Genomic DNA, 23595 nt, shown 5'->3' with positions numbered 1-23595 from the left:
GGGAGCTTCAGTGCTATGGATAGCTCTGTGCCCCTTGCCTTGCCTATCAGCAGCAGAATATTCTTCTTAGTTTATTTTGCAGTGTTTCACATCCATCTTTGTGTTGTGTTGTTATTAAGCTGTTCATGTTTCTCTGCATCATGGTCCATTTCTCCACTCCATAACACATACTGGCAATACACATATTGAACACTTTATCTTTCAAATCTAATGAAATGTTTTTCGTTTTTCATTACAGGGCTGAGTTTTCCAACAGCCACCCACAATTGTTTTATTCTCATCTTTATTTATGTTGTTTGGGGGTTTTTTTTCTACCCAGTATGATTTTATGTCCTATATAGATGTGTTCTTCAACTTGCTAGGTTTCTTTACCATCTATATAATTGTCCTCACTAAACATTACTTTAGTCTTAGCTCGATTCATCTTCAGTCCTACATTTTTTTAAATTCTTCCAGAATTTCTTGCAGTTTTTGTTGACTTTTAGCCATTACAACTGTATCATCTGCATATCAGAGATTATTTAGATATCTTCTGTTGACATTGATTATTTTTCTGACCATTCCAGCTTTTTGTGGCTTAGGGGATAAGCTATCTCTTTTTCTTATGCTTCTTTTCAAAGGTATTGGATTGGTCTTTATTATATGTTGCTGTTGCTTTCTTTGCTATCTATCTTCTTCACCTATTATTCTTTTTGTTATTGTGTTGCTCACTATATTAATTATTATGTTATTGATGTTATTTTTTCTGCCTTCTTGCGACTTTTAGATTATAACATTATAATTTCCCGACTCCAGCTCCAACTTTTTTCATGTATTCCTTAACGCATTCCCACTCTTTCTTCAATACTTGATTAGAGCATCCTCTAATCGATGCTGTTAATTTTGCCATCTCCACAAATTCAAACATTTTAGTTCTCCATTCTGCTAATTCTGGTATTTTATCAGTTTTCCCATTTTTCGCCAATACAATTCTGGCTGCTGCAGTTGCGTAGAGGAATATGTTCCTTTTATCCTTAGGGGTGTCATTCGAAACTAAACCCAGTAAAAATGTCTCTGGTTTCTTCAAAATTGAACTCCTGAATATCTTTTTAAGCTCTTCATAGTAAAAGTTTTCAGGAGGCATTTAAAAGTTGACATAGAAGGCACCCCACATTGGGCAGATCTTGTTCTCCCATCACCACCCCATTGTCCAAACTTTGCTTCTTTGACCTGATGTGTTCTCCACCTCTGTTCTAGATTACTTCTGTTCACCCACCACCCTTCTTTCCCCTTCCTTCTTCATAGGGGAGAGGCTGGGAGATTTCCCCTGTGGAGAGGAGAGGCCTGCAAGGCAATGTGAAGAAGGAGAAATTTGCAAGCAGTACTGGGAGGGCCCCAACTTTGGAATCACCAACTTCGACAACATCCTCTTTGCTGTGCTCACTGTCTTCCAGTGCATCACGATGGAGGGTTGGACTGACATTCTCTACAATGTAAGTATCACCAGCTATGTTGGTGAAGCTTGTTGTTGCTATTGTTGTTGCTATTGCAGGGATTCCATCATTCTGTGGCACTGCAGAACAGTCTTCCCTGACCTGGTATCCAGCCCAGGCTTTGGATTGTATCAGATGTAGACCCATTGAAATTGATGAGTGTGACTGACCTAGATGGATACAACCCTAGTAGACACAATTAACTTAAATCCATTGATTTGACTCTGAATATAACTTAGTTGCATTCAGTGCTTTATTTCTTCATTGAGAATGGTTAATCATAAAACATTCTAATACAGTATCCACAAAACTGTTTACTATTTAACCTCCCTCCCTTCCAGTATACCTAAGATAATTATCAAGACAATCCTGATGAGATATAAGGAGAGTTTTACTGGATTAGGCCAGTGAAGCAACTTTGTTTTCTGCTGCTCGAGAGCATAGGATCTGAACCAATGGATTCAAATGACAAGAAAGCAGATGCCAACTAAACATTATTATTAATAATAATTTATTTATACCCCGCCCTCCCCAGTCAAAACCAGGCTCAGGACGGCTAACACCAATAAAATCACAATAAGACATAAAAGAAAAGAAAAAAATTAATTAAAATACAGATTAAAATACAATATTAAAATTTAAAATGCAGCCTCATTTTAAGTAGTCCATAAATCAAAACCATGAGGGAGGAAAACACAGGGGTCAGACTGAATCCAACCTAAAGGCCAGGCGGAACAGCTCTGTCTTGCAGGCCCTGCGGAAAGATGACAAATCCCGCAGGGCCCTGGTCTCCTGTGAAAGAGCGTTCCACCAAGTTGGAGCCAATACTGAAAAGGCCCTGGCCCTAGTTGAGGACAATCTAGCCACCTTATGGCTCAGGATATCCAGAATACTGTTGTTTGTGGACCTTAAGGTCCTCCGCAGGGCATACCAGGAGAGGCGGTCCCGTAGGTACAAGGGTCCCAAGTCGCATAGGGCTTTAAAGGTCAAAACCAGCACCTTAAACCTGATCCTGTACTCCACCGGGAGCCAGTGCAGCTGGTAAAGCATTGGATGAATGTGATCCCACGGTCGGGACCCCGTAAGGAGCCTTGCCGCGGCATTCTGTATCTGCTGGAGTTTCTGGGTCAGCTTCAAGGGCAGCCCCGCGTAGAGTGAGTTACAATAATCAAGCCTGGAGGTGACCGTCGCATGGATCACTGTGGCCAGATCAGGGCGAGAGAGGTAAGGGACCAACTGCTTGATACGGCGGAGAAGAACTTTCTGACAACAAGAGCTGTTTGGCAGTGGAATGGACTTCTTTGGAAGGTGGTGGATTCTTCTTATTTGGAGGTTTTAAACAGAGGCTGGGTGACCATCTGTCAAGGACTCTTTAGCTGTGATTGCAGAGGGTTGGAGTAGATGACCATTGGTGTCCCTTCTAACTCTACAATTATATGAAAGTTTGATGCAGGTGGCGCTGTGGGTTAAACCGCAGAGACTAGGGCTTGCTGATCAGAAGGTCGGTGGTTCGAATCCCTGCGACGGGGTGAGCTCCCGTTGCTCGGTCCCAGCTCCTGCCAACCTAGCAGTTCGAAAGCACGTCAAAGTGCAAGCAGATAAATAGGTACCGCTCTGGCGGGAAGATAAATGGTGTTTCCGTGTGCTGCTCTGGTTCGCCAGAAGCGGCTTTGTCATGCTGGCCACATGACCTGGAAGCTGTACGCCAGCTTCCTCGGCCAATAACACGAGATGAGCACCGCAATCCCAGAGTCGGTCATGACTGGACCTAATGGTCAGGGTCCCTTTACCTTTTTTATGAATTTAGAGACCAAGGTTCAAATCTTCACTCAGCCATGAAGGTTGGTGGGTTACCTTGTGGCAGTCACTATCTCTTAGCCTGAAGAAATTGAAGCTGAAGTAAGCTTTCTAGCAAGACTTTATTTGAGACGTGATTTATGCTGCAGGCAGAGAGATTGAAGCATTGATGAGGCAAAAGGGCTTTCAGAAGAAAACCTTGGGGTGGAGAGCTCCATTCTTGAAATGGTGATGTGATGAGCAGTATTGTGTGTGTGTGTGTGTGTGTGTGTGTGTGTGTGCGTGTAGGAATAAACATTCCTGCAAGAACTTCTGTTCTTGCAGCCACAGAAGTGAAATAGGATTTTAGAGAGATGCATTCTGGAAAGGGTCTTGAAGGGTCCAGTTCACTAATTGCAATATAAGATCACCCCCATCCACTCTCTTGGAGCAGCATCAACACACAAAAAGGCAAATAAGAGCACAGGAAGAGCCCTGCTGGATCAGGCCAAGAGCCCATCTAGCCCAGTATCCTGCTCTCATAGCCAATCAGATGTCTGTAGGAAACCAACAAAACAGGATTCGAGCACAAGAACCTTCTCCCCTCCTGTGTGTGGTTTCTTTCTTTCTTTGCAGCTGTTTTTCAGAAGCCTTCTGCCTCTGTGGAAGCAGAGCATAGCCATGATGGCTAGTAGGCACTGATAACTATATCCACCATGAATTTGTATAATCTTCTTTTAAAGCCATCCAAGTTGGTGACCACCACTGCCTCCTGTGATAGTGAGTTCCATAGTTTAACTTTGTGGCATATGAAGAATATTCCAACATTCAGCTTCATTAGATGTCCACAAGTTCTAATGTTATGAGCGAGGGAGAAAGAAAAACTTTTCTCTATCCACTTTCTCCATGACAGGTACGTTAATTTCACTGGGTTTATTGTGCCTGGCGTGCTCTGGTCCATGGGGTCACAAAGAGTAGGGCACAACTAAACGACTAAACAACAACAACATTGTGGATATAACTTTGTTAAATACAACCCTGAAGCTTTAACTTTCTGACATTCTAGAGGATGGGGGAGAACCTCGACTTGGTTCTTACTTTATTGCAAAACTACCTGATTCTCATTTTCTGAAACTATATGTGCACCAGAACACAACTATTCTTTGAAGTTTGTGCTTTGGGGTGCAGTTCTCCAACCACAACATGTGTGCAAAAATGCAAAGTGGATACCCTGTCCCAGAGTTAAGGCATTTGCAGTGGCTGGTGCAAAATAGCAAGACTTGGTATGCATGGTACAATCTTTCCTCTCTAAACTTATTTCTTTCCTCTCTAAACTTATTGGAAACCAGCCCATAATATGCTTTGGCACCTTATTTGTTGTTGCTTTTTTATTGCAGTTACACTTGTCAGTGACACCAACATATTGTCAACAAGCACTTTTATAAAGATAGAAGGGGGTCTTATTTAAAAAAATCACAGTCTCACAAAGATAATGGCCATAAGCATTCTGTTGCTATTTGTTTTGTCCCTAAATGTCTGGTTTAGAAGAAATGGCCAGTTTAGTAGTTATTTTGTAAATGAAGTTGCTGGAAGTTGTTTTGTATGCCAAGAAATAATTTTGGGGCATATGACAGATCTGGCTGTTCCCAAGATGTGCAAATGCTGTCAAATTGCGAGTGGATTTCTTCAGCTCTACCTTCTGTTTCTTGGCAAGCTCTTGTTGTAGCAGCACTTAATTGTGGATTAGCTTTTTAAAAATAAGTTTCTTTGAAATGATTTGCTCCAAAGGCCACTGTTGTGACGCAAGTGCTGAGCTCAGGTGAGGTAACATCTGGCACAAAATATGGCTCCTGCTGGATGCCAGGGCAGGGCATGACCAGGCATCAGGCTGGGCATTAGCCAGCGAGTTAGGAGAACAGTTCTCTGCTGTTGTTACAGCAACCACCATGCTGAGACTGAGCCCTATATAGTCGCAGCAGCTGGAAATGTAAGAAGGCATCACTTTTCCTTTTCACCCTGCATTCATCACATGCAGCGCTGCTTCTGTTATGCTGTAGTTCTTCTTCTTCCAGAAACATATTTATTAAATCTCAGGTCCAATAGTGCAACTTTCATAGTTTATGTAACTAATTATTCAAGTTGTGTTGTCATTGTGCTATTCCACCCCATTTTGTTCAGTGCAAAGGAAACAGTGCGTATGGAGAAGATAAATGTGGCTAATCTTGTATCATTTGTGGACTGATGATACTCGCTGGATTGATTTCTGTTTTGCACACAGGGCGAGTAATACTTTCTTCTTTTTTTGGCCAAAACATCCTCCTCTTCACTTCATTTTCAGGCAGGTCATGCTTCATCCTTGTAAATGCCCTTAAAGTATTGCTGTTTTTGCACCTGTTCATTACTGAACTAAGGCAGATTGATAGATTCATAGAACTGTAGAGATGGAATGGACCCCAAGGGTCATCTAGTCCATCCCTTGCAGCTAAAGAATCCCTGACAGATGGCCATCCAACCTCTGTTTAAAAACTTCCAGTGAATGAGAGTCCACCACCTTTCCAGGGAGCCTCTGCCACTGTTGAGCAGCTTTTATCATCATTAATGAATTGTTGCTGTTGAGTAGGTAAGAACCTCCGACTCCTATGGAGACTTGGCCAAGAATACAGGGTGTAAGCAAGGAGATGCTTTCTATTTGGTTTGTTTGTTGTTGGGAAATCTGCTAACCCTTCTCCCCCTCCACCCACCAAACCTCTGGTTCTATACTTTCAATAAGTAACATTGTTTAGAACTGGAAAACATGGAAAGCATGAAAAAATTAAATGAAGTTGCTACTCATTGGACACACTGATATTTTTGGACAGGTTCTTGACTGTTCTAAAGTTTCAGTATAAAACAAAACCATCACCACCCTTTCCCACCTCATGCCATTAATTAGTCTCTGTCAGTGATTAATAATCAAGAACAAATCACATATCTCCACTAATAAGCAGATATTATCATGTAAATATGTGGTTGAATGCAACTAGATTTTGCATTTTCCAAGAACTCTATTAATGGTCACTAATTTTGTGAGAGGATGTTTTATTTGCAGTCCAAATTTTACTTATTGCAAAAGCTTATCCACCATGAGAGTGCCCACAATTTTTTTAACCCGCCAATCAATTTCCAAGCCCATGTCAAAGTGCTGATTTTAACTTCTGAAGCCCTAAATCCTTTGGGACCAGGTTAAATGATGGATAACTTTCTCCTATCTATACCAGGCCAGGTATGAACATCAGAAGAGCTCTGCTGGATCAGGCCAAAAAGCTCATCTTGTCCAGCACTTCATCTAGTCTAGTTCTCACGGTGGCCAACCAGATGCCCCAATGGAAAACCCACATGTATGGGCAGGAACTGAATACAACAGCGCTCTCCTCACTTGTAATTCCCAGCAACTACCTCTGACAGTGGAGGTAAAACATAACCACCATAGAATTTAGATTTTTTAAAAAAATAAAAATAAAAGCATGTATTAAGAACATAAGAAAGCCCAGCTAGATCATACCAAAGACCAGTAGGGGTAGAGTGTTCTTATTTTTTTTTAAAAAAAAATGTATTTTTTTTTAATTTGGTGTTAGCTGCCCTGAGCCTGGTCTTGGCCGGGGAGGGCGGGGTATAAATAAATAAATAAATAAATAATTAAAATTATTATTATTATTATTACTAGAGGCTGGATATCTTACAACAGAAACACAGGAAGCCATCTAATACTGGGCCAGGCGACTGGCCAATCAGCTCCATGGTTTCTGCACTAACTCACATTGCCTCTCTGGAGTAGTAGAGATGGGTCTGTGCCTAGAGATGCTGAGAGCCTTCTGCATGTAAAGCAGAGGCTTTACCACTGAGCTGCGGACCCCCCCCCCCCGCTTTTTATGCCACCCTCCTCCAGCAGCAACAACTGATGTTTGCTTTGATAGTAATTTATTCTTAATTAACATGTTAGGCAGTTTTTAAAAAAAAGGCAGTGGGAGGAGAGGGAGAAAGATAAAGGAAACAGTTTTTAGCCAGCCTATAATTCCTGATGGTGAATTAAAGCTTAATAGTGACAGAGAGGGAGTCTCATTAATACGGCAACTCAATAGGTCTGCAGGAGCACCACGGTGAATGAATTTTGTATCAAAATAAAATTTTCCTTCCAGTTAGCACCTTAGAGACCAACTAAGTTTGTCATTGGTATGAGCTTTCGTGTGCATGCACACGTCTTCAGATACACTGAAACAGACGTCACCAGACCCTTTATATATAGTGAGAGGGGCATTACTCAGAAGGTTGATGGGAATGGGTGATTGGGTGATAGGTGTGGTAAACCTGTTGGCGACAGTCTGGTGACTTCTGTTTCAGTGTATCTGAAGAAGTGTGCATGCACACGAAAGCTCATACCAATGACAAACTTAGTTGGTCTCTAAGGTGCTACTGGAAGGAATTTTTTTTATTTTGTTTCGACTACGGCAGACTAACACGGCTACCTACCTGTAACTAGAATTTTGTATCATCCATCCTTGTTAGTGCAGGGGGTGTATTAATGTATCAACACCTCCTAATGGTTGTAGTTTTCACTCTGGAAGGGTTTCCAGATGTCCCTTTTATTGTGCATTCATGATAATTTGTGAACTGTGGTTTTATGTAAAATAAAAAAATTCCTTCAGTAGCACCTTAAAGACCAACTAAGTTTATATTTTGGTATGAGCTTTCGTGTGCATGCACACTTCTTCAGATACACTAGAAACAGAAGTGTCAGACCCTATATATATACAGAGGGTGGTGGGGGTGGGTGGGAATGGGAGATGGGCTGATGGGAGTGGTAAACCTGTAGATGGGTGTTAATGGCTGCTGATGGCTGCAATTAGTCCTGGGCTGAGGTGCTAAAGAAAGCTTGATCGTGCATAATGAGATAAGAATCCGATATCTCTATTCATCCCAGGTGCTTCCATGGTTTTAAGCTTGGTAATGATTTCCAATTCAGCAACTTCCCTTCCCTGTATCTGAAGAAGTGTGCATGCACACGAAAGCTCATACCAAAATATAAACTTAGTTGGTCTTTAAGGTGCTACTGAAGGAATTTTTTTATTTTCCTTCGACTCAGACCAACACGGCTACCTACCTGTGGTTTTATGTGATCCTGCATTGAATACTATTTGCACCTGTAGAATTGCCATGGTACTCTTCACTATTTTTTGATTAAACCACTAACCTTAGTTGGCTTTAAAAGAGGATTGGGCAAAATCATGTAGGATACAGCTATCAATGGCTAGTAGCTGAGATGGCTGTGTTCTCCTGCCAGTGTTACGGGCAGCATGCCTCTCAGTATCAGTTGCTGGGACTCCCAAATGAGGAGACACACCGCTGCTGTACTCAAATGTTGCTTGTGGGTTTCCCATGGGGATCTGGGTGGCTGTTGTGAGATGAGGATGCTGGATTGGATGGGCCATTTACCATAATCCAGGAGCCAGGCTCTCCTTATGTTCTTAGGATGCCGGCTCTGCAGTGGAAAAGGGGCGGTGAGAGGAGCCATTGGAATTATTTCCACCTGCCTGACAGGAGCAAAGGCACTTCATTTGCTGGCTGGGTCATGATGGGAAATACTGTAGAGGGGAAGCATATCTCTGACACACAGGAAAAAAATGTAAGAAATGTTTTAAAAAATAAAGCTGGCTAACAATAAGAACAACTTTTTTAAAGAAAATAATAATTATACTCTGCCGATCTGGCTGAGTTGCCCCAGCCACTATGGGCAGTTTCCAACATATATAAAGGTAAAGGTAAAGGGACCCCTGACCATTAGGTCCAGTCGTGACTGACTCTGGGGTTGCGGCGCTCATATCGCATTATTGGCTGAGGGAGCTGGCGTACAGCTTCCAAGTCATGTGGCCAGCATGACAAAGCCACTTCTGGCGAACCAGAGCAGCACACGGAAACGCCGTTTACCTTCCCGCTTGGAGCGGTACCTATTTATCTACTTGCACTCTGGCGTGCTTTTGAACTGCTAGGTTGGCAGGAGCTGGGACCAAGCAACGGGAGCTCACCCCGTCGCAGGGATTTGAACCGCCAACCTTCTGATCAGCAAGCCCTAGGCTCTGTGGTTTAACCCACAGCGCCACCAACATATATAAAAATATCATTAAACATTAAACATAAAAAATTTCCCCACTACAAGGCTGACTTCAGGTGTCTTCTAAAAGTTGTGTAATCTTTATCTCTTTAAATCTGATGGGAGGGTGTTCCACAGGGAGGGCTCCAGTGTCAAGAAGACCCTCTGCCTGGTTCCCTGTAGCTTCACTTCTCAAAGTGAGGGAACCAGCAGAAGACCCTCAGAGGTGGAGATGCCCCTTCAGGTATACTGGGTCAAGACTGTTTAGGGCTGTAAATGTCAGCACAAACACTTTGTTAGGCACAAAGACTATGCACTGCCTCCATGGTCAGAACCAGTAATGCTTCTGAATACGAGTTGCCAGAAACCACAGGAGGTGAGAGTGCTCTTGTGCTCGGGTCCTGCTTGCAGGATTGGTTTGAGAAAACAATGTTTGTCTAGATAGGCCATTGGCCTCATTTAGCAGGCTCTTCGTATGTTCTTTTTGTTCTGGCTGAAGGCAGATTCTGGGGAGACAAAAATGTAGGAATAACTTCTGATGGAAGGACACAAATGGCCTCAACCCATTTTAGAGGAAGTGGTTCCATCTTAGTGTATTTAGTAAAGAAGCAGGAGGTGTTGAGGAATCCATGTAGGATTAATATGGTGGGAGAAGGAGACCCTAAAACCATCCTATGCGTCTTAAATCTGGGCATCCAGGTTTCTTCTGTCTCAGCCTTGAGGCTCTCCTCAGGCCACATCCCTCACCAGCATTGCTTTGCAACTCACTGAATATTTTTGCCTGGAAGGAAGGAACTCTAAGCATGCTTTTTTGCTTGCCTTGGATTGAAGACAGAGGTGTGTGTGTGTGTGTGTGTGTGTGTGTGTGTGTGTAAAAACTACCTTACTGTACAAATATAAAATTAAATTCTACCCACTTATACTTCTGGACCCTCCCACCCCTAGTCTGCAGCCACCATAAAAATTATTTGAAGGGGATGTAGCCTTTGGGTACAAAGGTTTCCCCACCTCTTCTGCATTTTCACTGGGCACTCTCTTTGTTGTTCCTCTTGTCAAGACGCCTTCTTTTCTCTCCCTGCAGCTGGCATGCTGGCAAAACTTAAATCACATTAGCCGGGATGGATTCAGGACAGACAGTGTCAACCTCATGCCCCAATTGAGTATTTATAGTTGTGGGTTGTTTTCTTTTTCTTTAATACCTGATTTAATACTTGTGTTTGTCTGGAAATTTATAGAGCTTGTCTTTGCCCATTAGCCATGTTTACAAGATGATAGATTCTGACAGCACTATTAGCAAATTCATCTTCAGCTACTTGCATGGATGGCAGATGGGTCTTCCATCGTGCTGCTCTGGGAGTTTGGAATAACCTCTGTTGTGCTGCAGATGAAGGACTTATCTCTCTTTCTTGTGTGCCCTACATTCTGATTGAGCAAAACCTTGCTTTATCTACTGGGCTGGTACACTTAGAATTCAGGAGCTTGACAGTGTGTGTGTGTGTGGGGGGGTATTCTAGCTTTCTCCAGTAACCCTGATGCTGCTCATATCATGATTAGCCCAGTCGCTTAATTGTCTTAGAATTGAGGCATCAGCAGTTATGGGGAGAGGGGGGCAGACTCAGGATGTGGAAAAACAGGAGCTGAGTCAAAGATTAGAACTGGGAGGTCATAGAATCATAGAGTTGGAAGAGACCACAAGGGCCATCCAGTCCAACCCCCTGCCAAGCAGGAAACACCATCAAAGCATTCCTGACAGATGGCTGTCAAGCCTCTGCTTAAAGACCTCCAAAGAAGGAGACTCCACCACACTCCTTGGCAGCAAATTCCACTGCCGAACAGCTCTTACTGTCAGGAAGTTCTTCCTAATGTTTAGGTGGAATTTTCTTTCTTGTAAAACTAGGTCTAGGTCAAAACTAGAGAACATGGTGTTCTAGGTCAAAACTAGAGAACATGCTAAAAGCCAGGACAGACTGTTATTCACCTGACAAAGTCTTGACCTAAACTGAAAGCTTTTACAGCCTTTTCCCATTAAGGAGAACCAACAGTGGAGGCTGGTCTGTTAGGACACATGAAATGCTATCCCACTAACACCAGTCTGCTCTCAGCCAGCACCCGCCTGTCTGCTTCCTCATTTGCAAATCCGTCTAAGGCTGTCAGACTCCTCCTCCTTAGTCTCAGGGTTGGCCCTACAGAACTCAGCAGGGAAAGATGGGGACAAAGCTAGAATTAGCTGGCTCTACCATTCAGGTCAGGGGTCCCTTTACCTTTACCTTTACCATTCATTGGCTCTTGCAGAGTCTATCTTTGGTTCTGGCACCAGCTACTGTTGGTCTCCCTGCCTTCCACCCTACAAGTTCCAATAGGCAATAGCCACCAATGTGAACCATAGAATTGTAGGGTTGGAAGGGACTGCAAGGGCCATCTAATTCAACCTCCTGCAATGCAGCAGTCTTTTGCCCAATGTGGGGCTCAAACCCAGAACCCTGAGATTAAGTCTCATGTTCTACTGACTGAACTAAAAACTTGCTTGGGTAGATGGTGCCACTCCAGTCCCCAAGACCACCACCTTGGGGAGGAAGGCAGGAAAGTGCCTGAGGGGAAAAGACCCCCCCCTCAGTGTATGCCTTCACCCCAGCTGCCCAGTCAACCAGTGGGGTGCAACATTTGCCCCAAACCTGGGCACCAGTAACCCATGCTACGCCAGTGTATTTGCATCCTGCCAGTTCCTCCAGGCTTCCTTGTTTGTGAGCCAGAATTCTGGTCTTGCTAACAGAGTCCAGACTGACAATGAACTCCCTCTAATAGTAAAATCCTTCAGGGACTAACATCAGTTGTGGATTTGTTTGTTTTTAGTATTGGTGCCCAAAAAATAAAGTTCAGCACAGCCTCAATGGTTGGTAGTTTAAATTTTCCATTTATTTAAATAAATAAAAACATGGAAGGAACATGAAATTAGTTCAGCCACCTTGCAGGCTGACTGACAATTGTTCACCTGCCCCAGGGGACCTGTTCTATTCCAGCATCCATTCTGAAGGTGATTTGTCGCAGTCCTCTTTGGCTAAGCCCCTTTTGCTGCTGAGCACGGTTACTGGACACAGGGTGCCTGGTGTTCTTGCTTCTTCTGTAGATGAGAAAGGGGGGAAATCCTGCCCTCTCAAGACCTTGCGCTCTATCTGTAGGCCATGCTCTTCCTTGTTCCTATTCAGTACCCTCCTCTTTCCAGAGAAGATGGATAGAAGGAAGCATAAATAGAGAAAATGACAGGGAAAGCATTTGCTTAGATTGGAAATAATATCAGGGACTAGAGTGGCTCCATCCACCCAAGGGCTCTCGGTGGTGGCTTGTGCCAGTTGGAACTGGTAGGGTGGAAGACAGGGAGACCAACAATAGGTTGCACTAGCACAAAAGCCAGGTTCAGCCAGAGCCAATAACAGGTGGAGCCAACTAATTCTAGTTTTGTCACCATCCTTCTCCCCATTGAGTTCTGTAAGAGGCAGGAGTAAAACTGTTGAGAAACTATTTAGAATGTATTAAAATGTTTTGAATTTTTCCTGGAAATTTCAAGGGGGGGGGAGAGAGAATAGGAAGGGACATTTTCTCATATGTATACAAATTTATTAACAACAACAACAACCGGCTAAAAATATTGGATGCAAATACGTACATTGATACAGCAAATTTAAAAGGTTAAAATCCAATTGCAGTCAGAACTACGGTATTCCTTTTAGGGCTTATAGACATACAATTAGAAAAGGATTATGGAAGATTACTCCAATATATGATTACTGTGGCGAGACTGCTCTATGCTCAAAGATGGAAAGACACAGCCCTATCCACTATAGAAGAATGGCTGATAAAATTACTGAACTTAGCTGAGATGGCTAAGCTAAAATATTTAATTAGAGAAAAATCATCACTAACATTTGTTAAGGATTGGAAATTTCTTATGGACTTTTTGCGTGAAAGAGAAAATGAACTTGTAATATCTGGATTTGAAGATTGAAAAAAAATACTGCCTTATAGAAGATAGAATGGTTGAATTCTAAAGAATGAATATAATGTGTAGGTACAGACAGCCAGAAGTCCTTTTATTCTACTCTAGCTTTATTCGGCGGTTCGAATCCCTGTGACGGGGTGAGCTCCTGTTGCTTGGTCCCAGCTCCTGCCAACCTAGAAGTTCGAAAGCACGTCAAAGTGCAAGTAGATAAATAGGACCCCAATATCTGTTGGGAGGGGGCTAGGCACCCTTAATGTTGAGGTGGTGGAGGAGATCAAGCATGCTTTACCTTAATTTTTATGCATGTTACTCGGCAGGAGGACTGCATTTCAAAAAGAGGAGAGGTATAAATTTTGAAAGATGGCTGTGTCTCGGTTTTTGTGTTGTTAGGTTTAGTTAGGTTCACCCTTAATTGTATTACTCCCCTGTAACTAGAAATAGCCCTACAAATGCTCATCGTAACTTGCCACTGAAACTTAAAAGTCACTACTTTTGAGCAGAGCATTTGTGCTGAGGAAGCCAGTGGCCCACAAAAAGTGCTTCCGATCTTGACTCTAGATAAATCTTTTGCAGCTTCATTGGTAAGGGGAAAAAATCAGGGCAGCAAAGAGAAAACTTGGCTCTTTCACTGAACACTGAAGTTGCCAGAGTTTAAGCGGAGGATGCCAGAAATTATCCTCTAGTAAAAAATGTCACCGTGGTCTTAGCTATTGGGAGCCCTATTAAAAAACAAGCAAGGGGGAAGAAACACTCAGATTATTGCTCAGGCCAATTTTAGGGAACAAAGACAGCAAGGAGCAAATACTGTAATGAAAGGCTTTGTACACAGACTTGCCTCTGTGCCAAAAGGAAAACAATTCCCCAAGAAGAATGCTAAACATAAGGAACAATAAGGAAGCCGATAATAACTACTGGGCCAGGGACCTGCCCGGCACCTGCACTCATCCTACTTCAAGTACAACATCTCATGCTAGGGGGAACTAATTTCAAGGATTTGGCCACCACATCATAAGAAGCTGTCTTATAAGTCAAAGCCTTGGGTCTATCCAGCTCAATAGTCACAGCAGCTCTTCAGGATTTCAAACAGGCATCCTCTTCTCAGCACTGTGTGAATATTTCAGGGGTTGAGCCTGGGGCCTTTTGTGTGCAAGGCAGTTGCTCTACCAGTGAGCTATGGCCTTTTCTCTGAATAAATATGTGGCAATTACTAATAGCTTAAATGTATTTTAGAGGGGATTAGACCACTGTCCCCCAATCTGCGTCACTCTGAATGTTTTTATTCATTCATTTATTGCGCTTACAGAGTCCTTTATACCAAGGCAATTTACAGTTTTGAAGTATGGAAACAGATAAGTGATTTCAGATGTGGAGTAATAAGAGCCCTCTCCAGTTGACTGGAAGGTGATGGCAGAAGTTCTGTGGCCTGGGCCTCCCTGCTCCTGTGGTCTCTCAGGGCAGGGCAACCATCTCTTCAGGAGTAGATGGTTAGGCACTCAGTTGCATCTGCCTTCCCTAAGATCATATGGCTAAGATTATAAGAGCTTTGCCAGATCAGATCAAAGGCCCACCAAGTCCAACATCTTATACTCACAGTGGCCAACCAGATGCCTCTGGAAAACCTGCAAGTAGGATCTGAGTTCAACAGCACTCTCGTCCCACTTACAACTCTTGGTAACTAGTATTCAGAGATATACTGCCACTGACAGTAGAGGCAGAACATAGCCATCATGGCTAGGAGACAATGATAGCTTTCTCCTCCTCCGTGAATTTGTCTAACCTTCTTCTAAACCATTAAAGCTGGTGGCCATCACTACCTCATTTGAGAGTGAACTCCATAGTTTAACTACCTATCTTAAGATCTTTCTTAAGCAGCCCCAGAAAAGGTTGGGCTGCAGCACCCTGCTTTTCTGACCATTGGCTGTGGTAGCCAGGGCTGGAAAACATGGGAGTCCACCTGGAAGGCTAGAGCCTGGAGAAGGCTAGGCTAGACATATTCATGGCTATGCACCATGATAGCCACATGGAACTATCCAGGTTCAAAGGTGGTGTGCTGCTTACTGGCTACCAGTTTCTGGGCGCAACAGCAGGAGAGAGTAGTTGCCTTCATGTCATGTCATTTGGCTTCCTGGATACATCTGGTTAGCCACTGTATCAGGGGAAGTTCTTGAAGCCTGACGGCCACATTCCCTTCTGGGCAATCTTCTAGGACCCACATGCCCATGTTGGGTGGGGACACAGGCTAAAAGTGGGCAGAGCAACACATGGAAATTGTACCTTTCTACAATAGACGTTTCTACACTCATTGACACCTCCCTCTCTGCCCTCCATGTAGGCAAGCGTGGAGCAAGATCAGAGGTTCAAGGGCACATTGTTCCAGCTGGGCAAAAGCTCTGAAGGGGTTTGCAAAGCAGGACAGATGAGAGGTCTGGTTGGGAAGAGTATGTGGCCTGGGCAGAGTCCCGAGGGCCAGAAAGAGAGGGCTACAGGGCCACACCCAGTTCTTGGGCTTGAGGTGCCCTATCCCTAGGGGGAAAAAAAGTAAGGATCTTTTAGTTCTACCCTGCAGGCAACTTCTTATGTATTTACATTCTTAAGTACAAAGAAGGGTGTTGATTCCTCACCTCAGATGGAGTAACAGCTGCTTGTTATTTGCACTTAAAAATAAATAAAAAATTAACACCTGGGAAGTTCCCAGCATGCATGGTGATTTATGGATTTACTTCTGTGTGGAGTTGAACTGGGATGTTACTTCTTTGTATATGTCAGGTCTATGTGTGTGTACCCCAGAGCTATGTGTAGGAATAAGCTGAAATAAATAATGTGTAAATAGCGTTGCTAATTAGCAGAAGTGGCAAACAAACCTGCAAAGCTCTGAAGCTCATAAGCGGGACAGAGCTCTTCCTACCTTTGATTCCTAGCACCTGGTATTCACAGGCATACATCAATCTTTGGGGTAATATTGCATTTTCACTCCCCCCCCCCACCAAACCATCTGATGCGACTAGCGGTGCTGATCAACGTCCTGGGTTCGATCCCCTTACAGTCCTCCTCCATTGCAAGGTGTTGGATTAGATGATCCTCGAGGTTCCTTCCAACTCTACAATTCTATGATTCTATGAAGTAAATTGTCTGTTCACTGGAAAGCTGAACAACCTCAGAGAACCTTGTCTAGCTCTCTCTAAGTCAGAGGCTATCTTAAAAACAGCAAAAAAATACCATTGGGTCGGACACGACTGAACAACAACAACAAGTAGATTATTTGATGTAACAGTGACCGTTAAACAGAGAATCTTCATCTTTTGTTGCTTTCTGGATGTTCCGGGATGGAGCAGGATCTCCTCCATCAGTCACAGAGCTAGCAGGAAAAGATGTTGTGGAGGGCAGGGTTTGCCTTGTATGACTGTGCTGCTCTCTGAGGTGGTGAACATCCCGTGTGAGTGTCTGGAGGCAGTTGAAGGATGGATTGTGATTAACGGATTGAGGTTGACTCCCAAGAAGACAGAAGTACTGTTTCTGGGAGGCAGAGGGTGGACAGGTGTGGGGGACATCCTGGCCCTGAATGAGGTAACTGTGCCTCTAAAGGCCCAGGTGAGACCCTACCTGCCCATGCACTGTCTTGCCAGAGTGGTACATGCTCTGGCTATCTTCCACTTAGACTCCTGCAATGCACTCTACGTGGGGCTACCTTTGAAGGTGTCTTGGAAACTTCAACTAATCCAGAATGCAGCTGCCAAACTGGTGACAGTGAGTGGCTGCCAGAGCCATGTAGCACCAGTCCTAAAGGATCTACACTGGCTCACGGTATGGTTCTGAGGACAATTCAAAGCGTTGGTGCTGACATTTAAAGCCCTAAATAGCCTTGGCCCAGTATATCTAAAGGAGTATCTCCACCCCCATCGTTCAGCCCAGACACTGAGGTCCTCTTCTGAGGGTCTTCTGCTGGTTCCCTCACTGCGAGAAGTGAAGCTACAAGGAACCAGGCAGAGGGCCTTCTCAGTAGTGGCGCCCGCCCTGTGGAAGGCCCTCCCACCAGATTTCAAAGAGAACAACAATTACCAGACTTTTAGAAGACATCTGAAGGCAGCCCTGTATTGGCAAAAACTTTATGCGCCTGTGAATAAGTTCTTCCCCTTCTCCATCCTGTATCTTCCAATATTCAGTTTCAGTGGGTGGTCCTGCATTCTAGTATTATGGCAGAGGGACAAAAAGCATTTCTCTCTTAACCTTCACCATGCCATGCATACTTTTACAGGCTCCTGCCATATCACCTCTTACTCACATTTCTCTCCTCACAGGAGAGTTGCTCCATCCCTGATTTTACCTAGGAGCACTCAGCTCCTCATAGTGGAGCCGGCTTTTGACCATCACAGGATTGTGTTTGACTGGTGGTAGTGTGTGGATCACGGCAAGAAATTAGTGAGCATTGAGTGAGCTCCAGTACAGCAATTATTTTTCTTGATAGAATGTTTGTTCTTAAGCAGCAAGGTGATATGTAAAATCAATGAGATGTATGTAACTCTTAAATGCATGATGTAATTTTTCCCCCATGCAATGCAGAAGTCCGGAGCCTCTCAAGTGTTTTACAATGTAAAACACTATCAGAGCATTGAAAGTATTTCCATTTCCTATCTCCATTGTATCTGATTAGTTCTGTGGTTGGGTTGGGAGTTGAGTGGCATAAACAAGTCACCCAAGCATTAAACCATTAAAGTATTTTAAGGGAAGGCATAAAAATTGATTTTGCTTCATGGCTCCCAGCCCTTAGTGAATGAGACAGGAGTCAGCACAAGATCCCTTATCCATCACCCTCTAATGGGTGAGGATGGAAGCTGGTCCTTAGAACCATAGCATTGCCGCCAACTACATTCTGCTCAGGGTTGACCTACTGAAATGTCCCTCTGTGAGTCATGGCCATCAATTCCAATGGGTCTACTCTGAGTAGGACTAACATTGACTACTAACCCACAGAGTTTGAGAGGGACCTTGGAAATAATCTGATCCAGCTAGGAGGCAGATAGAGAACTCTGGAGGGCTGTTATTCAGCCATCAAGCCTGAGGTTGCTCACCCATGGTGTGGGCACCCATCTCTCTCAAGAGACAATAGAGTGTACCTCCAGGTGTGAGGTCTAAATGCTGCATTAGCAGCACTGAAGCAATTTCCGTGGGAGGCAAGCCTGGGCAGTGTGTATGTATGGAGGTCCTGAGCTGCCCAGACAACAAGACACCTGTCTCAGCTTCACTGGTGTGGTCCCAAGGAAATCAGAGCAATGTGTTTAGCACCAGTTTAACTGCAGGAGTTGCTGGAAGGAAGTGTACAAGGCCATAGGGACTCCACGCTGAATTTGTGTAGGGTTTACTCCTTAGCTTTTTCTTCTCCTGAAGATGTCCCACAAGGCAGTGGAGGTTTAGTGTTAGAGTTTTCCTTCTTCTAGATGGACTACCCTCCCATGTTCATGAGCCCCGTCTGCCTCTCACTTCCCTCTACGGCATGTGCAAAAACTGCCTTCTTGACCACTGGACCCACTATTGCTCCCGTCCGCTCAATCTGGGAGAGCTTGACTTCACATACAGGCGAAGTCCCCTGATGTAATGAGTAGTGAAGTGCAGGGCTTTTTTCAGGTGGATCTCACCAGAACTGAGTTCCGGCACCTCTTTGATGCATTCCAGCACCTCTTTGTTGTGTACCAGCAGCTGTATAGTGGCAAGGTGCCCAGAGCTGCGTGTCGGAGTCTTTGGGCTGCATGCCGCTCATGGCTTTATGTTGGAGGCTGTGGGGCAGCGTGTTGGAGTTGACGTTGAAATGCGGCTGCAGTGATGCTGGTGGTGGGGCGATGAGGTGGAGAAGCGTTCCTGCCCCCAAAACATTGTTTCCCCCCCCCTAAATAATGCTCAACGGCTTTGGCTCTGTCAAAAAAAACATGAGTGTTCCTGCACCTCATTTTCTAGAAAGAAAAGCACCGCTGAAGTGTAGTATTAAAAAAAAAACAGTAAAAAAGAAATGCTTGGTTCATTGTATGCTGGACATGTGAGTTTGGATTAAAGTCTCTTTCTCCTCTTCCCCTTTTCTCTGTCTTTCTCCAGACTAACGACGCTGCAGGGAATATGTGGAACTGGCTTTACTTCATCCCCCTCATCATCATCGGCTCTTTCTTCATGCTCAACTTGGTCCTTGGTGTCCTATCAGGGTAAGGACCCAGTTTCTTTTCCACTAATGATAAGACGGAGAAAGTAGGGAGTCAGGCCACCAGGTCCATCTGTCACAGTATTGCCAGCACAGGCTGGGAGTGGCTCTCCAGACTTGGATATGCCAGAGATTGAACCTGGAAGCTTCTCCATGCAAGCCAAAAGCTTTACCTCTGTGCTCACACATAGGAAGCTATATTATACTGTCGTACCATTGGTCCATTTATTTATTTATTGCTTATTGGCAATCCACACTTTCCTTAAAAAGAAACACACCATCAGGGTGGTGTGCAACTTATAAAAATAAAACCAGCATAAAAACATCAATAAAAACTGATTGGTTAAAAAAAGAGAAATAAAGAAAATATATTGCAAAGGCCTGCCTAAACAATATATATTTTCAAAGGGCATCTGAAACAAGGGAGGGGTGGTTTGCAGCTCTTTCTGGTTGCAGGTGAAGAGGAAGGTTGCAGTGGTGCCAAAGAGGAGCAGGTCCAAAGGGCTCTTTTAAGTGAGCCCACAGCTAGGGTGTGGGGCCTTAGGATGTGCTCTATCAAGCCAACACCTGGCACCAACTCGGTTATGCAGGATTCCATTTCCGCTACAGCGCTTTCCAGTTTCATGGTAAATATTCGGAATCGGGTGAAGCCTTTGGAGGAGAAGGCATTATTATTAAAGCTCTCAAGTAGCCAGTTGGCCTGGGGGTGGAGAAGGAAAAAGATATAAGGCTGGGAAAATCAAGAGTGGGGTTCGGATTCCCCCCCCTTTTTAATGCATATCGGACAAGTGAATAATGCTCAGTTGATTAATCCATTGAGCGTTTGTTGACAATGAATTGGATCTGTATGTGCCTTCATTTGTGGAAAGGGACCAGAGGATGATCTAAGTGAACTGTGAGTGGGAGGGAAAAGGCCGCTGGTGTTGTTCTGTAATTCAGGAGTTCACACCGTGCTCCAGTAGCCAGGTTCTGTGGCAGATAGGGATGAATGAATCTTCCCCTTTCCCTTTCTCTCAGTCTCTTGATTTTCCAGACTTTTAGTTTGGTTCACTGCATTTCTGCCTCATTTTGCAATTAAACGAAAAGGTATTAAGATTCAGCAGCATTTTTCGTGCAAATTTCTCCTGGTATACAGAATTTTGTATCCAGTTTTGGGTTTTGTGAGCAATTTTGTCTAATATGGTGCATTTCTGACCCGTCATTCACCAATGCAGCAGTGGGATAGCCCTTTCACCCTCCGGATGCTGCTGAACTGCAACTCCCATCAGCATTGGATATTGGCAGTGATGGCTGGGGCTGATGGGAGTTGGGAGTTCAATCACAAACTAAACAACTCTGTATGTGGTTTACAAAAATTCATTAACAATATTGTATGACATTTCAACACCTTCTTTTACATGAAATCTTTAATAATATATACAAGTGCCAACATAATCATGACATGCACAACTCAGTATCTCAAAGCCAAACAGTCCAAATATTCCTGAAATAAGTCTAGGAGAACAACTCTCTGTGTGTATACTTGTGCTGGTTGCGATCCCAACAGAACTCCAACACATACACATGGGAGTTGTTCAGTAGCATCTGGAGGGCCAAAAGTTCCCCCACCTCAGGTTAATGTGTGTATCTTTAGTCATGCTGTCCCCTGGTATGCACATTTTTGCATGCATTATTTGGTTGGAGAACATCATCACAAAATCTGGAGATTTCATGATAGCCGTCTTCAAATAGCTAAAGGGCTGTCCCCATGGAAGATGGAGCAAGCTTGTTTCTCCTGCTCTGGAGGGTAGGACCTGGACCAATGGATTCAAGTTACAAGAAAGGAGACTCAGATTAAGCATGAGGAAAAACTTTCTGACAGTAAGAGCTGTTTGACAGTGTCAAACAGGCTCCTTCGGGAGCTGGTGGACTCTCTCCTTCCTTGGAGGTTTTTAAGCAGAAGTTGGATGGTCATTTGTCATGGATAGTTCAACTGATATTCCTGCATTGCAGGGAGTTGGACTAGATGACCATTGGTGCCCCTTCTAACTCTACAATACTATGACTCATCTGTGCTAGCCATTTTACACAGCATGATACCATTTTGAACAGTCATGGTTAGCCCCCCCCCAAAAAAAAATCCTGGGCAACTGTAGTTTGCTAAGGGTGTTAGAATCATAGAATCATAGAATCGTAGAGTTGGAAGAGACCACAAGGGCCATCCAGTCCAACCCCCTGCCGAGCAGGAAACACCATCAAAGCATTCTTGACATATGCCTGTCAAGCCTCTGCTTAAAGACCTCCAAAGAAGGAGACTCCACCACATAATGTTGAGGGTTGTTAGGAAACCCCTATTTCCTCCCACAGAAACCTACGATTCCCAGCATTTCCTGAGAATGAGGGATTGATTGCTAAACCATTCTGGGAATTGTAGCTATGGGTGAACATTTTTAAACAAACTACAGCTCCCAGGTTTCTTTGGAGGAAGCCATGGCTGCTTAAAGTAGAATGATGCTGTTTTAAATGTATAGTGGCAGAGGGGCCTTAGATAGGTTCACATTAAAATCCTAATTGAATCAAATTCATCTTCTATCTCTAGTGGTGACGGTGGCAGAATCTCTAAGTGCCTGATTGATTGAGCCAGGGCCTGGTCCTTCCCGAGATAAATGCCAGCTATTAGTGAGCTCTAGCATCCTGGGCTAGCAGGGCCTCTCCCTTCAGGATGCAGTAGTGGAGGAACCTCCTCTGGCACCTGGGGCGGGGCAGCATGTATGGACTGCGCATGTGCGACATCCCACGTGTTCACGCTCCGTATGGAATACCGCACATGCACACTCCATATGTGCAGCCACTCGCTGCTTGCACGGTGACCATACAGGCTGCCGTGCAAGCAGCATCCTGTATGGACTGTGCATGTGTGGCATCCCATATGGAGTGTGCACACGTGGAAGCCCGTTAGGTCGCTGTGCAAGAGGCAGCCCGTATGGATGCCCGCATGGACAGTGCGCATCTGGGCGACCTGCCCCCTCCACCCCCACTTTGTACGCCCCTGCCTGGATGCAACCAGGAAGCTGAACTGACCTCTCTTCTTTTCTCAACATGGGTTTGGATAATGGTACTGTACATGGATAACCAGCATGGTGCCCTCCAGGTTTTGGGCCACAGATCCCATATTCCCTGACAGTTGGCCACACTCTCTGGGGATGTTCGTAGCTTTAGTTCAACAATGGCTGGCCAGAAGTTCCCCATCCCTGGGGAAGCTGCCCCAAAGATACAGGTGTGGTGTGGTTGCATCCAGTCTCAGCTTTTCAGGTCATATTCTTGTACAGTGGTGCCTCGCTAGACGAATTTAATTTGTTCCACGGGTCTTTTCTTATAACGAAAAATTCGTCTAGAGAAGCCCATAGGAATGCATTGAATTTTTTTGATTTTTTTTTTTTTTGCCCATAGGAACGCATTAATTGAATTTCAATGCATTCCTATGGGAAACCGCGATTCGCTAGTTGAATTTTTCATAAAACGAATTCATCTAGCGAGGCAACCTCCGTTCGAAAAATCCTTTCATTAAGTGGAAATTTCGTTAAGCAGGGCATTCGTTAAGCGAGGCACCACTGTACACAGCTATTTTTCACAAAGTGATAAAACTGTCATGATATCTCATCTTCGCACCCTCCTGTAGTCTTTCTACTCACTGAGATGTGTCCTTGAACTCTGATAAGGCCTCTTGCTTGCTTAGATGGAGGATAGAGGGGTGGCAAGAGAGTGTATGTAGAAACTAGCTTACTGTAAAATGCTGAAGTTTACATTCATTGCTCCATTCACTTTTATCTCTGGCCCTGTCCTACCACTGCATGTGCCCCACAAAGGGTATCCCTGAAAGGAATGCAGCCCTTGACCTGAAGAATGTTCCCCACTCTCAATGTGCATCATTTTCACAAACAGATCATTCTACATTATTTTCTGAGCTTCAGAAATGAGTAATGACCTAAGGTAATGTTTGCATCCTGCACTTGGGTCTATAGTGTTCCTAAAACAGATTTATAATTAACCTCCCTCATCTCTATTCATT

At 44.1% G+C, this 23595-nt stretch overlaps 1 protein-coding gene across 1 annotated transcript in view; it reads left to right on the top strand.

The window, feature by feature from the left end:
• CACNA1B (calcium voltage-gated channel subunit alpha1 B) overlaps positions 1–23595 on the top strand; it is a 317851-nt gene that overhangs the window by 120955 nt on the left and 173301 nt on the right. The window contains exons 6-7 of the mRNA XM_060270557.1: positions 1285–1472; positions 19448–19551. Coding sequence (XP_060126540.1) covers positions 1285–1472; positions 19448–19551 — 292 coding nt within the window. The remainder of the gene's footprint in view (positions 1–1284; positions 1473–19447; positions 19552–23595) is intronic.

This window comes from Zootoca vivipara, chromosome Z, assembly GCF_963506605.1.
Source record: "Zootoca vivipara chromosome Z, rZooViv1.1, whole genome shotgun sequence".
In the NCBI taxonomy this organism is placed as follows: Eukaryota; Metazoa; Chordata; class Lepidosauria; order Squamata; family Lacertidae; genus Zootoca; species Zootoca vivipara.
Note: the sequence above shows the minus strand (reverse complement) of the source record. Positions and strands in the feature narration are given on the sequence as shown.